The sequence below is a fragment of the Hypomesus nipponensis genome, chromosome 21, assembly GCF_054491055.1.
Source record: "Hypomesus nipponensis isolate SF chromosome 21, ASM5449105v1, whole genome shotgun sequence".
NCBI lineage: Eukaryota > Metazoa > Chordata > Actinopteri > Osmeriformes > Osmeridae > Hypomesus > Hypomesus nipponensis.
The window spans coordinates 12566500-12582096 of record NC_140381.1 but is presented as its reverse complement, the minus strand read 5'-3'; the positions used below and the strand labels follow the sequence as shown (position 1 = coordinate 12582096).

The 15597-nt window shown below is 39.7% G+C and overlaps 1 protein-coding gene across 2 annotated transcripts; it reads right to left on the bottom strand.

The window, feature by feature from the left end:
- Positions 1 to 91: 91 nt before the first annotated feature.
- On the bottom strand, positions 92 to 15008 carry LOC146238044 (uncharacterized). 2 transcript variants are annotated; one of them, XM_084685844.1, is made up of 3 exons: positions 14590 to 15008; positions 4123 to 5323; positions 92 to 750 (listed from the first exon to the last, which is right to left on the bottom strand). In XM_084685844.1, the coding sequence occupies exons 1-3, from the start codon at positions 14780 to 14782 to the stop codon at positions 729 to 731; spliced, it is 1416 nt and encodes a 471-aa protein (XP_084541970.1). In that variant the 5' UTR covers positions 14783 to 15008; the 3' UTR covers positions 92 to 728. The 2 variants fall into 2 exon arrangements, with proteins under 2 accessions (XP_084541970.1, XP_084541971.1); XM_084685845.1 differs by lacking the exon at positions 92 to 750 and having other exon boundaries at positions 4119 to 5323.
- Positions 15009 to 15597: the final 589 nt, after the last annotated feature.

Genomic DNA, 15597 nt, shown 5'->3' with positions numbered 1-15597 from the left:
ATTCTTCCCAATGTAGGATCACAAATCATTTTTCAACTAAGACAGAAAGAGTAGGTCACAAATGTATTTGAAAATATCACCTTTACAAACATTCTTACAAAAGGGCTTTGCATTTATTTAATTCAACAAAGCCAAAAGACAAACTGAGTGATTATGAAGACAACACTATCAACGTGAATCAATTCTGTAGATAGAAAGTACAGCATGAATAAAGTTTATAGTTCCAAATTAAACAGTATTTTGGTGATCAACGTCAATAAAGACAGACTCAACATATTCAGGAGTCAGAGTCATCTGAAATATATTCAGTACTGAAAACCAAAAGCAAGTGACCACTTGGTGAGACACAGTAACCATCTGCATCAGAACCAGTAAGTCTGGTGTCCCTGGAAATGCTGATACATTTTCAGGGTGTGTTTACAACAACACATGTACTTAGCTCCTATAATAACATTACCAGCCACTTTTAACAAAACAAATCAATGTAGTTTAAAATGTGAAAGTGTCAGTTATAGTTTTACCAACATTCTATGCAGTATGAAACAGCTTCCCTCCATAACTACAGGGGTAAAGTATCTTTCCTGTGTCCTGTCATGTTGGACTGCAGAGCTGGCGTTACTGCATGTGCTGTCCCAGTAGGTGTAGGCCATTAGTTCTTCCAGCCGTGGGTCATACAGAAGTTCTCTGAGGTGGTGACTGCTGGGACAGTTTGGCCCCAGACACACACTTCACTGCTTTGAAGTTTTTCTACTGTAAATACAAAAGTGAATTTTTAATTTGCTATTTGTTTCACATAGATAGTCACAGTGTGGGCAGCAGTAGGGTTTCTCTCCTGTGTGGGTCCTGCAGTGAGCTCTGAAATTGCCAGCCTGGCAAAGGTTCAATCACAGAGGTCACAGCTGTAGGGCTTCTCTCTAGTGTGGGTCCTCATGTTAACTTTTTGCCAGCTTTCCTTCCTGCTTTTTATATTTTTTAAATTACACATGTGTAATGTTATAGTTTGCTGTTGTTAAGCTTAGTGAAGACAGCCCACTACAATATATACCAGGTATATTGGACCTGCTTCATACATTTACATTTAGTAATTTAGCACTTTTATCCAAAGCGACTTACAAGAAAGAGCAAAAGGAGCATAGATCAATGATCATAAACAACAAGAAGAGCTAAAACATGAAGCATGCGTTGAGAAAAGTAAAAAAGAGCCAATAGGTAGAACCAGAAGAGCATGTAGCTAAACAAGTTACAATGAAACAACATGATCCTCGAAAGTGCTCGAGCAGGGGTCCCCAAACTTGTTTCTACGAGGGCAAGATCATTTTTTATTTCTTTAATATGGGGCCGGGTCGGTCTGTAACAGAAGATTACATGGGCGTGAGTGACTACCAGTATTATTGTTGAGATTTTATTATGATTTTAAATGTATTAATTATGCTAGATTACTTGATGTTGTTTTGCACCATACATCCGTACATATCAAGGGATATATACAGTCTATTAAAAGAGCATTATAATAACCTTTTTTTTTTACAAAAACAAATCATTTGCTTATGCATATTAATCAGTGTAAACTGGTTTTATTTTTAATATTCATTGCTTTTGAAATCAAAACATTTACTTACTTATGCATATTAATCAGTGTAAACAGAATTATATATATTTTTTTAATAAACGTCTCTGGCATTGTTCAGAGGGCTGGTCCAAATGCGTTGGTAGGCCATATTGGGCTTGCGGGCCGTAGTTTTTGGACCCCTATGCTAGAGTGTGCTGGAGGAAAGCAAGCAACAATAATATAATTCACAGCGAGTACAAGTAGTTAAGTCAGTACAACTAACCAACAGGTCTCTAAATAAGAGTCATTGTGTTCCTGGAGGAAATCAACATCTGATCCAACAAATCTTTCCTAAGTGCCGTTGTACTCCAGGTACATGTACGTCTTTAGCCTTTTCTTGAAGGTGAAGAGGCAGTCAGTGGGCCCTATTTTAACGATCTGAAACGCAAGTATCAAAACGCAAAGCGCAAGTAACTTTGTGGGTGGGGCTCCGGCACGGTTGCTATTTTGTGCGGGGTTAATGACTTTGTGCCTGGTGCAAATCTAAAAAGGTTTGGTCTGAAGTAACTACATTACTAATGGGTGTGTTTGGGGCGTAACGTGCAGTAAACCAATCAGAGCGTCATCTCACATTCCCTTTAGGAGCAGGCGCGCTTGTTACATGGCGGATTGCTATTATAACGGCGGATTTGCCAGGCGTATGCCAGGAGCGGTTCACAGCCAAGGAGACCAAAGTTCTCGTCAGGATAGAGAAGTGACATTGTATAGGAAAGGCAGAGCAGTGTTCTCATTGCACTAAATTGCCCGCTCATGATACTCATTCAAATTCGTATTCTTATTTTTATATATATTTAATTTTTTTAAATTGTACTTAGTTTAACTATTGTACTTTTTAACTTAATTTAAGACCCGTATATGTTTATTGTTTGCACCTTCCTGCCACAGTAAATTACATGTCTGTGTTACATAGGCTACATGGCGAATAAACCAAATTCTGATTGTGATGGGAGAAGAAACACACATAAATTAGCTTGGTTAAACAGGCGTGGGAGGAAATTGCCACAATTGTTACAAACCAAGTTCACATACATGGGCTTATCGCAATAGTCAATATATTGACTTATCGCACGGTATATGGAAATTAGCGCAATCATTTTTGGTGCCGTGACATATTCAACTGATCATTTTTATAATAAAAAAATAATTATCATATTCATTTTTACATAAGAACGAATGTCACCAACATTTTAGTTGATCCCGCTCCTTCAGTCATCTTGTCTGCTTTCTGTGTCGAAAGCGTAGGCGGAACTAGCGTCTCCATTCACACACATGGACACCGTCAGGTGAAGAGAAGGCGTGAACTCACTGTGTTATAAAGTGTTCTGTTTCGTGACACCTGCAGCTAGTTAGGAAGAATAAGTAAAAATTGACTTGGTTTCAAAGCCGCAATCTTCAGCTCCGGTGTGGGAACATTTTGTCTTTAAGCCAAATGAGATGAGAGCCAATTAACGTGAACGAGCCGGTATGTCGACTTTGATTAAAAACAGTGGAAACGGAAAGAGGCAACTAACCTAACATCTCACCTAGCAATACATAACTATCCCACACAGTTTTTCAACCAGTGAACAACAACTGCAGCTGGAGCTGGAAAGGGGTCTTCCATACATTTCTGTTACAGAAGCCTTTTCCCAACAGTGCAAATATAAACGTGACAGCGTGAAATGGCGCACACTCACGGTTAGCGTAAATCGCTATTTAGCCAACGAGATGCAGCCATTATACACATTAAAAAACAGCATTTACAAATATGCTGCAAACTCTCTGGCATTGGCTGTGAGACATGCATTTTAACCATTTCACACGCTCTCTGTATATCTCAAGCTGAAAAGGCAACGCCAACCAAGTAGACCTGTTAACACGTCAATTACAATTGACGTGTGTGCAACAATATCGTTTATCGAAATTAATATTGGTGCAATATATCGCACAAGAAAAAGTAGTTATGTGACACCCTACACATATAGATTTCTCAGGAAAATATTTGTATAATCATTGAAGAAATGTAACAGGTCATAAATCAAAACAATGTAACGTAGCTTCGCAGAAAGAAGACCATGGCCTCGCCAGCAGTGCGTACGGGCAAAGCTTGCGCCATAAAAATAGCATCTGAATAACGTGCCATTGACTTTAGACTACGTTTTTCCTGGTCAGTGGCGGAATTGTTTTTCTGAAACTGCAAAATACCACCAGGGAACATTTGCGCTGGAACAAGCCTCCTTTTTTCCCTGAACCGCCACCGGGAGCGCAATGTCATTCCCTAATTTATTGACGTGCGTCTGTGGAGGGAAAAGTCTGCTTTGCGTCGAGTGCAAACTAGGAATGATACTTGCGTTGTTGACAAAGTCAATTGCGCTGGGTGCAAGATAGGGCCCAGTATCTCTGATCTGTGGAATCATCTCTGGGGAGATTATTCCACCAGTGGGGGGCAAGACAGGAGAAGATTTTCATAGTATAGGCCTCAGCCTCACAGCAAAAGATCTGTTACATTGTTGACATTGATACGGTTTTTTCACCTGTGTTTCTTCATGTGTTCAGCCAGAGAACCACTTCGGGCAAATAGTTTGCTACATTCCTGACATTGAAAAGGTTTCTCTCCTGTATGTTTCCTCATGTGTTCAACGAAAACAGACGGACGATGAAACGATTTGTTACATTGATGACACTGATATGGTTTCTCTCCTGTGTGTGTTCTCATGTGTTCAGCCAGAGTACCACTGCGAGCAAATAGTTTGCTACATTCCTGACATTGAAAAGGTTTCTCTCCTGTGTGTGTCCTCATGTGTTCAGCCAGAGTACCACTTCGAGCAAATAGTTTGCTACATTCCTGACATTTATAAGGTTTCTCTCGTGTGTGTGTCCTCATGTGTTCAGCTAGAGTACCACTTCGAGCAAATAGTTTGCTACATTTCTGACATTGATATGGTTTCTCTCCTGTGTGTGTCCTCATGTGCACAACCAAATCTGACTTCATACAAAATCTTTTGTTACACTCCTGACATTGATAAGGTTTCTCTCTTGTGTGAGTTCTCATGTGTTCAGCCAAAGTACTACTTCGAGCAAATAGTTTGCTACATTCCTGACATTTATACGGTTTCTCTCCTGTGTGTGTCCTCGTATGAATAACCAGGTGACCCTTCTGAGAAAACCGTTTGTTACATTGTTGACATTGATAAAATGGCCCTTCTGTGTGTGTCCTCATATGAGAAACCAAATTACTTTTCTGACTAAAAGTGTTGTTACATTGTTGACACTGATGTATTGATTTTCCTGTGTGACGTTTCTGTGGTATATTTTCCCTTGGCTGAGCGTCATTGTTTTGTCTTCTGTTCGGAAAAAGCAGCACTCTTCCATGTTCCTTCTCCTCCTCCAAACTCTGAGCTGTAGGACAGTCTGGAGCTAGAACAGAGAGGGGCTGAGAGTCACAGCCTGGATCTGGTGATGCATAGTCTTGTCCATCAGACTCTGCTTTGATTTGCTCCTCAGTTGTGTTGGGTAGAGAGTCTCCTTCTCTGTTCTCCTCTTTAACGGTCTGGTCAAGATGTGAACGTTCAGAAAAGCCTTCCTGATCAGAGTCATGTTTCACACAGGGAGAAGTGAACATGGAGTCTGTAGTTTCAGACTGCTGTCCTTGGAGCTGCTCTTCATTCTGACTGGTCCACAGCTCCTGTTCCTCTTTAATCTGTGGGGGCTCCGGGAGAGAGAACTGCTGCACATCTGGTGGGAAGAAGAAGCAAGACAACAGTTAGATGTGGCCTGCTTCATTATTCTGCAACATAAATTGACAGCTAAAGAGACCAATTAAAACTAAAGTATGTATATATAGTAGTACTGTCAAACAATTAAAATATTGAATCACGATTAAGCACATTCGTCATAGTTAATTACATAGTTAATTAATCACAATTAATCGCGCATTTTAATCTATTCTAAATGTCCCTTGATTGATTTTTGTTCCATAATTTATTCTCATTTTAATGTTATCAACATGGAAAAGTGGATCGGATTGCTTGGTGCAAATGTTTTTTTTTTTTTTTTTTTTACATTATTGCAATCGCCTGGCTTTAACGAGGGGGCGGAGAATTTGCATCAGCTGTGTGCTTGGCCCTTAAGTGGTATTTCAGACTGGACGTGCTGCGATGATAGCTCAGTTTACAACGACAAAACACACAGATCACTTTGGTCTTGTCAATGGAACCATTTGGCAACTTTTTAAAAGTAAACTTTCCATTCAGAATCTTATTGAAATCCATTTCGGCGTCTCGCGCTTGCCATCCACTCAAAACGTAACTTTAGCCTACTATGGTATTAGGGCTGCAACAACAAATTGATTAAAATCGATTATTAAAAGCATTAGCAACTAATTTAATTATCGATTTGTTGTGTCGCGCAATTATTATGCCACTCAATGTTGCGGAGATGTTTGAGTATTAAAAAAAAAAGTTTAGTTGAGCGTGGAGCGGAGGTAGAGGAAAGGCCATCGGAGAGACATTGAGTAACATTGTTCTGAAACACATGGCGGAGGCAGAGAAATCAGCACGACCCAAGTCATCCAAGGTGTGGGAGTATTTCACTCTACATACATTGAAAAGTGTGTTAATTGACCGAGGTGAAGTTAGTTTCATATTCAACATTCGTCTCACATGCGGAAGATACTACTTTGCAGCATCGCGTTATAGGACCGGGTGAAAACAACCCATACAATTTTTTTACCAACTTTTATAATATTTTTAGGAATATAAAACCTCAAACAGACACCAGAGTATCTTAACAATGTCTGGTATACTTCCACAGCCTTTACTTTTTCAATGAAGTTTCAAATAAAATTATAGAAAATCACTAATCTTAGAAAATAGCTTAATCCTTGCAAATTGTAACTTTATAAAAATTGTGTCAAAAAATCTTTAATATACACCAGATTATTCTAATAAAGTGTGGACTACTTCCACAAACTTTCAATTTTGCTCATCTTGGAAAATAGCATTAAATCCACGCTAATATTAATAACTTGTTTGTGCACATTCTGAAGATTTTTTGCACTGTAAATTTCCACTGTCAGTTCTGTTTTTGAATAAAGGGTTGAAAATTAAAGCTTTTTAGTTTTTTTTTAAATCCGATTCTTCGATTCATTGAAAAAAGAATTGACAGAATTCAGATTCATAGTTGCAGCCCTATACTGTACTCCTTAGCCCGCTCGCAAGCCCAAACAAGTCTGAGCGGTGTGTCTTGTTTTGTTTCCGGTCTAGCTAGATCCGGTGTGGTGTTGTAGATTTCATAACGTCAGTAATTGTTGCAACAGCATGTGAAAAAAACTACAAAGTTTTCTAGGCCAAAAAGACCATTAATCTTGCGATAAAAAAATTGAAAAATAAATAGAGAACACTCCACCCAACCCAGATATTAAAGGTCACATTACATGAAAATTTCACTTTAGGAGATTATTTAATATTAATATGAGTTACCCTAGCCTGCCTTTGGTCCCCCAGTGGCTAGAAATGTGGATAGGTGTAAACCAAGTCCTGGGTATTCTTCTCCGCCTTTGAGAAAATAAAAGCTCAAACGCTCGGTTTTGAAAATCCCCTATTGTGATGTCACAATAGGGGATACGTCACAATAGGGGATTTCCAAAACCGAGCGTTTGAGCTCTCTCTGCTTTGACAGAAACTGAGCAACAACCATGCAAGTGAACAAAGCATTACATTTGCTCAGTTTGGATGTACAAAAAGAAAAGTATTTTGACAGTACCTTCATCCGAGCCTCTGAAGACCCAGGGCCTCATTTACTAATAAGATTGCGCCCATTTCAGGCGTGAAATAGCGGGTAAAGACATAACACCGTATTTACAAAGGCAGCGCACTTGAGTAAAAACGTAGATTACCGCTGCTGGGAAGGTGTAAGGGAAAAAGGTTGTGTATATTTCTAGCTCCTGTTTGCTGAACTTTTTTTTTCTTTTCTTTTTTCTAATGGGCGCTGATTGCCCTACGAGGATTTGGTTTGATAAATACCATAAAAAATTCGGAAATACACCGTCCAATACACCGTCCACTATTTGCAGTTGGGCAAAGGTGCAGATTAAGCTGCGGTCGCAATGTTAGTAAATGAGGCCCCCAGTGTCTTAACCCTTGTGTTATCTTCGGGTCATTCTGACCCATCAGTCACTGTTTCCTCTACTTGAGCTAATACAAAGCTGGCCTTGCTGAAATTAAATTCTAGATTAGTACTAACTCTCCTTGGTCCAGCTACAAACCTTGGACAAGTAAGTTAACTAACGCTATATCATTTTGTTGCTTTATGGTTAATGAACTTGCTGCCCTTAGAATGTGGCTGTAACATTAGCTCTGCAGCAAACAGCTGAGTTACTGTTGTTAATGTAAAGGTAGATGGCGTCAAGTGTGTGTGTGTGGATACAAACGCTGTAACGCCACTGTTGTACCCTTCTTTGTTATTTGGATGCCCTAAATTTTACATCACAGGGACACCGACAACCTCGGCAACCCTGCACCAGGTATATATTTTTTGTTAACGTCTCTTTAATCTTACAGAGACGTATAAAACAAGGCTGTGTGTGCAGACACATTTACGATAAGTTTCTCCTACATCTTGGACCTAGAAAATGTTTACCAATACCAACGGTTGCTACGTTACCAGAAACAAAAACCAATCCGATTGGCCAACGCTAGCGATTTCACGCTCCTCATTTTCATAAAGTTGAGAAAATCCAACTTGCAACGCTCCGCTTGCCTTCCCACAATGCCCTACGCGAGCGTCAATGCTCCGCTCACCTTCCCACAATGCCCTACGCGAGCTTCAACGCCTGGTTTCATTGAAAATTAATTGGAAAAATAATCAGTGCACCCTTCTTTTTTTTCATTTTTTCGTTTTTGGGTTTTTCTGTTTTAAAACCAGAACGGAAAAACAACAGAAATCACTAGTTCTGTAGCGGTTTTTCTGTTTCAAAACCAGAAAGGGAAAACAGAAAATCAAGGCATATAAATTCAATTCAAGTTTGGTTTTCTCCATAAATGCAATGCGTGGAACCTCCACTATGTCCTTTATTTTTAAACCATTTAATAAATAGTTTTCTCGAACGGAATGTGGATGGTTGGTCGTCCCCGTCCCATTTGAGGCTCCACAGCATCCAGCCGTTGCAGGACTGAAGAGAGGTTTACTATGGCAACCTCATTATTGTGTACGTCTGTGACGGCAGAGTATGCAGCCAAGCTCTCTGTGACTTGTTCTACTCGGTCACGGGCATCAGACTCAGATATATTATTAGTTTCTACCAGCTCAGCTAATTCTATCAGTGTCTGCACAATTTGAGGGAGCGCCATGATCTGTGATGCGTCCTCTAAAGACCCGGCAATTCAATCAATTTCCCGGCACATTTGCCATGTAATGCTATGCGTATGCGCACACCGCTCCCTACCAAACAAGATGGGTACCTCGGTCAGCAGGGAGCTGAAGAAGAGCGGCTACTGACGTCACTCTGCTGCGCCGCTCAGAATGCATTTTCATTTTCAAATTATGGGCAGTTCTTTGCGGGCAGAACACGAAAATGAAAATGCAATGTCCGCTCTGTTTTCTTTTTGATTATGGCATAACATGTGCAGTCTTGAGGAAGAAAATGCAAATAGGATGATTGATTACTAATTGTATTTATGAGTCAAATAATGCAGCCACATTCTTAAAATGAAAATGCATTTCTGGAAATGCATTTGAATTTGAATTGTGGTCACGATTTTGCTAGCCTGGTTCTGCCGTCCTACGTACCTCCGCTCAATTTGGATTTTGCTTCTGTACTAGGTCTGGGAGCTCGGCTCTGAAGTCAAATTCCAGAAACAAAGTTTTTGTAGGTCCAATCAGCGAACAGAGGGAGTGGCAGAGAACGATGACGTTAATGTTGTGCACCAGTTTGAGTAGTTCAGTAATGGCGGATAAAGATGCAAGCGAAACTATTCTGCGGTTGTGGCAACGCCACATATCCATAGGTTAAAGCCGGAGCAAGAACATTCCTTGCTGAGTTTTGTTGGTGGCCATGATGTTGTGGCCCTCCTCCCCACGGGGTTCGAGAACATTTTGATTTTCCAGCTACGGCAGCTAGCTCCGTTACAGTAGTGGTGAATGCTTGCGATTGGTTATGGCAAATCAGAGTGGCTCTGGGCGGATCCAATTGTTTTAAACTTCAACAGAAGACCCGCCTTCAAGGAAGTTAACGTTCGTCAATGGAGAGATCCCAGACCCTCTGTACAAATGAAATGTACGAGGGTCTGGTTAGGACGAGCCTACGATTTTGCAGCCACGTTCTTAAAATGAAAATGCATTTCTGGAAATGCATTTGAATTTGAATTGTGGTCACGATTTTGCAGCCACGTTCTTGAAAATGAAAATGCATTTTCAAATTTTACATTTCAAATTGAATTTTGGTATCTATTTGCTGGGGACATATTTTGACAAATAAATTTCAAAAGTCTTTAGTTTTCATTTTAATTAAGTGAAAGAATGAGCAGTCTTGAAGAAAATTAAAATGCAAATAGGATGATTGATTACTAATTTCATTTATGACTCAAATAATGCAGCCACATTCTTAAAATGAAAATGCATTTCTGGAAATGCATTTTCATTTGAATTTTGGTCACGATTTGCTTCCATAAAATCTAAGCTTGCAATTTCGATTTGTCCATTTTGGATGTCAGAACCAGATGATGAGGAAATGCGTGAATTCCGTTTTGTTTCATATTGGAATTACAGAATAACCATATAACCCAAACGGTATAAGGAGCCATTTACTCGTTTGTTTAATAATTCCATATCCTATATGCTGGTATCTGCAAAAAAATGCAAAATAGCCTCGTAATATCGTTTTTTCCATTTTGGATGTAAGCAACGACCTTTGATCTGTAGGCCTACACTCTTGACGACATAGCTGCAGGTTCTGTAGTAGAAGACACACACACCAATGTGGAGGCACATGTTAACCGAGTTTGCTAGTTGCTACTTAGTTAATAAATCTTTGATGAACCCAAGTTTCTGTAATATATATTAGAAGCATTACAAGACGGGGCTCCAGTGTGTGTTCAAACAAGGCCAAAAGTGCCAGATAGTATCAGTTGAAAAAGACAATCACACCTGTGCAAGAAACCCTCCCCAACCCTCCCTCCCCTCACCTAAATTACCTTTCAGCTCTGTTGTACGTTTTAATGAAGTGCATTGAGGCAATCAGTGAGCAAATCTTCCCTTTTTATTCATAAAAAAACAATATTTTTCCATCAATGTACAACATGTTTTAGCCAACATCAATGCATTTATACCCTGTTACACACCATTTTAAAATGTCCTTAGAAAGAAAATTACTGTTCTGCTTGTGACGATTTGTATATTAGGCTACACTTCTGTGCTTAAAGTTAGTATACTAGCTTGAGACCACCGTAGCTATGGGAATAAGAGCGAATGCAATTAGAGGGGTGCTGTGTCTACATAAAAAAAATTATTGTTGTTTGTTCATAATTTAAATATAAAGTTAGTTCCAACCAAGTAGGCCAACTCTAATTGTACAGGAGGCATTCCATGAGTGCTGATATTTGACAGCCTCAGACAGCATGTCTGTCACTGGGCCTTATGTAAAGGCTCTTGTCTTGATTTGCAATGTAGCTAGGTGAGGTTCTAGACCATGAAGGGGGGGGGGGCAGTTACTTTGGGGCCAGTGGTGCTGTTAGAGGGGCCAGTTATATTAAACATTGTTGTTGTCATATAGTTTTCTTCATTGCAGTGCAAGCATTAAAAGGCAAAAGCAGTGGCACCCCCAGAAATGTTTTAAAGGAGTGGCCAGATGGGGCCACTGAAATCTTGGGGTGGCACTCAAAAATCAAAAGCCATAACTGAATTTCAGGGATTGTATTATGCTGTTGTAGTATATTAGTTAGTTGAAAACAGCAGTGGGCAGGGGAAGGGTGATAAGATCTGAGTGTGAAGATATATGGATTTGATATACAGTACAAAGTCATCTTTTAAGCAGGATACAGAGAGAATAGAGTATAGAGACTTAAACAATTGGAGAGTGTGAGAAGGTAGTGAAGGAGTGGAGAAAATGAAAAGCAGAATAGTGCAACACCCTCCCATTACCATTATCTCTAATTCACTCTCCTCAGTCTCATCTGTGTTGTATGTCTGCAAACTGCTATAGTATGGGCCTACACACAAGTTATTAAAGTCATTGGACTTGTGTGGGGAGGATTTGACAAGTGTGATGACTGTATTCCTCCACAGATACCATGGGCTTGGATATGGAGTTGGACCAGTTACTATTCACTTTGACTTGATGCTGTGACCTGTGAAGAATGAATGGCACCATACAATGGTGAAGGGCTATAACCCAGGGTTGATTGCAACTGGTGGTGGAAAACACATGTAGTAGGGCAGAATAGCGGAACTGGTTTGGTCCCTGGTTAGTCCCCCAAAATGTTGCAGAAAAAGCTGAAAATATGAAATGGCATTGCATCAAGGCCCAATTGGAGCAGAAGTCATAGGATATTCACAATTGTAGTATGCCAAAAGATGTGTTTTAAAAGTCCAGGGGTGTAATTGGTTGGATATAAAAAGGTGTAGCACAGACAAAGGAAGTCTGATTTTCCTGGGAACACTCTCGTTGCTGCTCCGTGCTGTTTTTGGACTTTTTTTGGAAGTTGAATTTGGACATAGAATATGACCAGAACTTTGGAAAAAGTATCCACAACAGTTCCTTTGTCAGTTGTGTGTTTATGTAAAATGCATAGGTAGCCCTCATGACCTCAACTTGCTCACTATGATGGCCTCAATGCACTTCATTAAAACGTATAGCAGAGCTGAAAGCGGTAATTTAGGTGGGGGGAGGGAGGGAGGGTTGAGGCGTGGAGTGTTTCTTGCACAGGTATGATTGTCTTTTTCAACTGATACCGTCTGACACTTATGGCCTTGTTTGAACACACTGGAGCCCCGTCTTGTAATGTTTCTAATATATATAAAAGAAACTTGGGTTCATCAAAGATTTGTTAACTAAGTAGAGACTAGCAAACTCGGTCAACATGTGCCTCCAATTTGGTGTGTCTTCTACTAAAGAACCTGTTGCTAATTCGTCAAGATTGTAGACAGGAAAATGTTTTAAAAAGCTAGTCGTTGCTGCCCTCTGGTGTTCAATAGTAATAACACCCCCAATCAACGTCTCTCCCCCTCTCTCTCTTTCACTTGGGCCAGTATGCACAATACGGCCGATCAAACAAATGAGTAAATGGCTCTTTATACCGTTTGTGTTTGATGGTTATTCCGTATTTCCAAAATGAAACAAAACAACAGAAACCAAGACTTTCCCCATAATGTGGTTCTGACATCCAAAATGGACAAAACGATATTACGAGGCTATTTTGCATTTTTTGCAGATACCAGCATAAAGGATATGGAATAATTTAACAAACGAATAAATGGCTCGTTATACCGTTTGGGTTATATGGTTATTCTGTAATTCCAAAATGAAAAAAAACAACGGAATCCACGCATTTCCTCATCATCTGGTTCTGACATCCGAAATGGACAAATCGATATTATGATCTTATTTTTCATGTTTTGCAGATATTAGCATAAAGAATATGGAATAATCAAAACAACGATTAATGGCTCGTTATACCATGTGTTATATGGTTATTTCATTTTTATTTATTTTTAACAACCAAAAACAAGCCGTAATACTTAAATGTGTGTTTGAGTTACTAAAATGACAAAACGATATTACGGCCCTATTTTGCGTTTGTCAACACGGGTTGCAAAATAGAAAAAACAATGGCCACAAGGTACACGGACCCACAAGGTACACGGACCGTACACGGATTTTATACCATTTGTGTTATATGGTTATTTCATTAGTAGCCTATAAAAAACGAAACCATAACAAGCCGTTATAGTTAAATGTGTGTTCAATTTACTTAAGTGACAAAACGATATTACGGCCCTATTTTGCGTTTGTCAGTTGCAAACTAGAATAACCAATGGCCACAAGGTACACGGGCCTTTTATCGATCAACATTTTTACACTATACTAGTGATGGGGGAAACGAAGCTTTCCGAAACAACGAGCTATTTGACACAATTGTCTCGAAAAAGTATCGCTTTTTCAAAGCGTTCGATAGGGCCTACATCTTCTCCATAGGACATCTGCTGGTCAGTTTATGGTATGGCGACTTTATCGAGCGAAGGAAGGAATCAAGTGACGTCAAGTCCTCGAGACGTCAATCTCAAAATCGTCAATGACAACTTGATAAATAAGTTATGTGACAAATGTTTCGATTTGCAAGCGTCAAAAATATGGTATCATATATGTTGTTGTTATAAACAACGTAACGTCTTTGCTACTTTAAGTTTAGAACATTTATTTTTAGGTTCTTAAAACATTAATTACACAAAGTGCTCAACTGAGTATGGCTTCTTGGTAAGAGCGCAGCCTCTCACCCAGAGAAAGTGAGATCGCATCCGCTCACCCGTTTTAGTTGAAGAATATGCTAAATTAATTAATTATTATATGATAATGTAAGCTAGCGGTTAAGGATTTGGAACATGCTTTTGCAACCGGGAAAAGGATGGCCACATTTGGCTGGTAAAACTAGAGAAATATGTAAGCTATGTGCTTGTGTACGATCTCATATCAGTATCTATCTCTGTCTATCTAGCTCTGGCAATCCATCTGTATCTCTGGCTCTGTCAATGAATGTATTCTATAGCGTACGTAAATAGGCCTCTATGTCTTCTCCCTATAACCTACGAATGTAAGTGATTTCTGATGTCTTTTAAGCGTTTGAATAAAACGCCGTTTGTCTCAGCTGCTCACTTCGACACCTCTACTTTGATCACGTGGTTTTTAAGTAACATCACTATTTTACAAAATACATCTGGGTCTGACTGTGCAACATCAAATACGACAAAATGAATATAAACACAGCAGATTATAATCGCCTATATCGAACCTGCTCGGTGAATCTTGATTTCAGGTTGAATAACAATGTCCAACAACCGTTGCAGTCGCGCACTCTCCTCCTTTGAACGAGAAATCTCCTCTTCGAACTGAGCAAACGATTTTTCAGCTGCCCTAAATATCTCCAAAGCTGCTGTTGTTAATCGCTGAGTGATAAAATCCCTGAACACCTCTAGATTGGACATTTTGGTGGTTAAAACTCAAATAGAACGAAATTGTAGCAAGAACAGCTAGCTTTTTCCTTCAAGCTATTTCTTTCTAACCGGATGTAAATAACTCAAGCTATTCCGGTGATAAGTTCACTGGCTTCTTCGAACCTTCGCGGCATCAGCTGTGGTTGATTTTGATCAATCGTGGTTTGACTGCTGCAAATAGGCTACTGTACGCCAGTGGCAGCTCCTGAAAAAATTCTCGAGGGGGGGGCAATTTTTTTGATAACGATTAAGGCGACCCACTCGGTATGTACCTTAAGCAGGACAATTGTATCTATTTGTTGTGAGGTTATTAACTCATACATCAATGCCTTTTTGTCCGGTAAATAGCAGCACACAACATAAATATTTCCCCTCTAGCTACATAAGTTACAGGCGGAAAGCATGTGAATGACCCTGTAAGAAATCGAACACTGAGATTTATCAACGACAATCAAGCGAAAGAGACTAATTAAGCCGTTTAGCTCCATAGACTCCCATTCATTTTGCACTCGACCGCGATCACTCCCAGTGAAACTCTGGTGGAACTGCAACAAAATTCGCTACAATGGGGCTTTATAGGGAGTGGGCAGGCTCTCCTTAAACAGGCCAGAGAATGTCTAATATAGAGAGAACTGCCACTCTCGGGAAACTTCCGGGTTCTGAACTGGTTGAAGTTCCATGTGAGGGCGCTAACGAGCGAGTGCAGAATTAATGGAAGTCTATGGAGCGGTACCCCTCAAAATCCACTTTTCTCATGATATAATTTTTTGTCTAGAAATTTGAATTCTGAATTCGAAAGGAGAGGC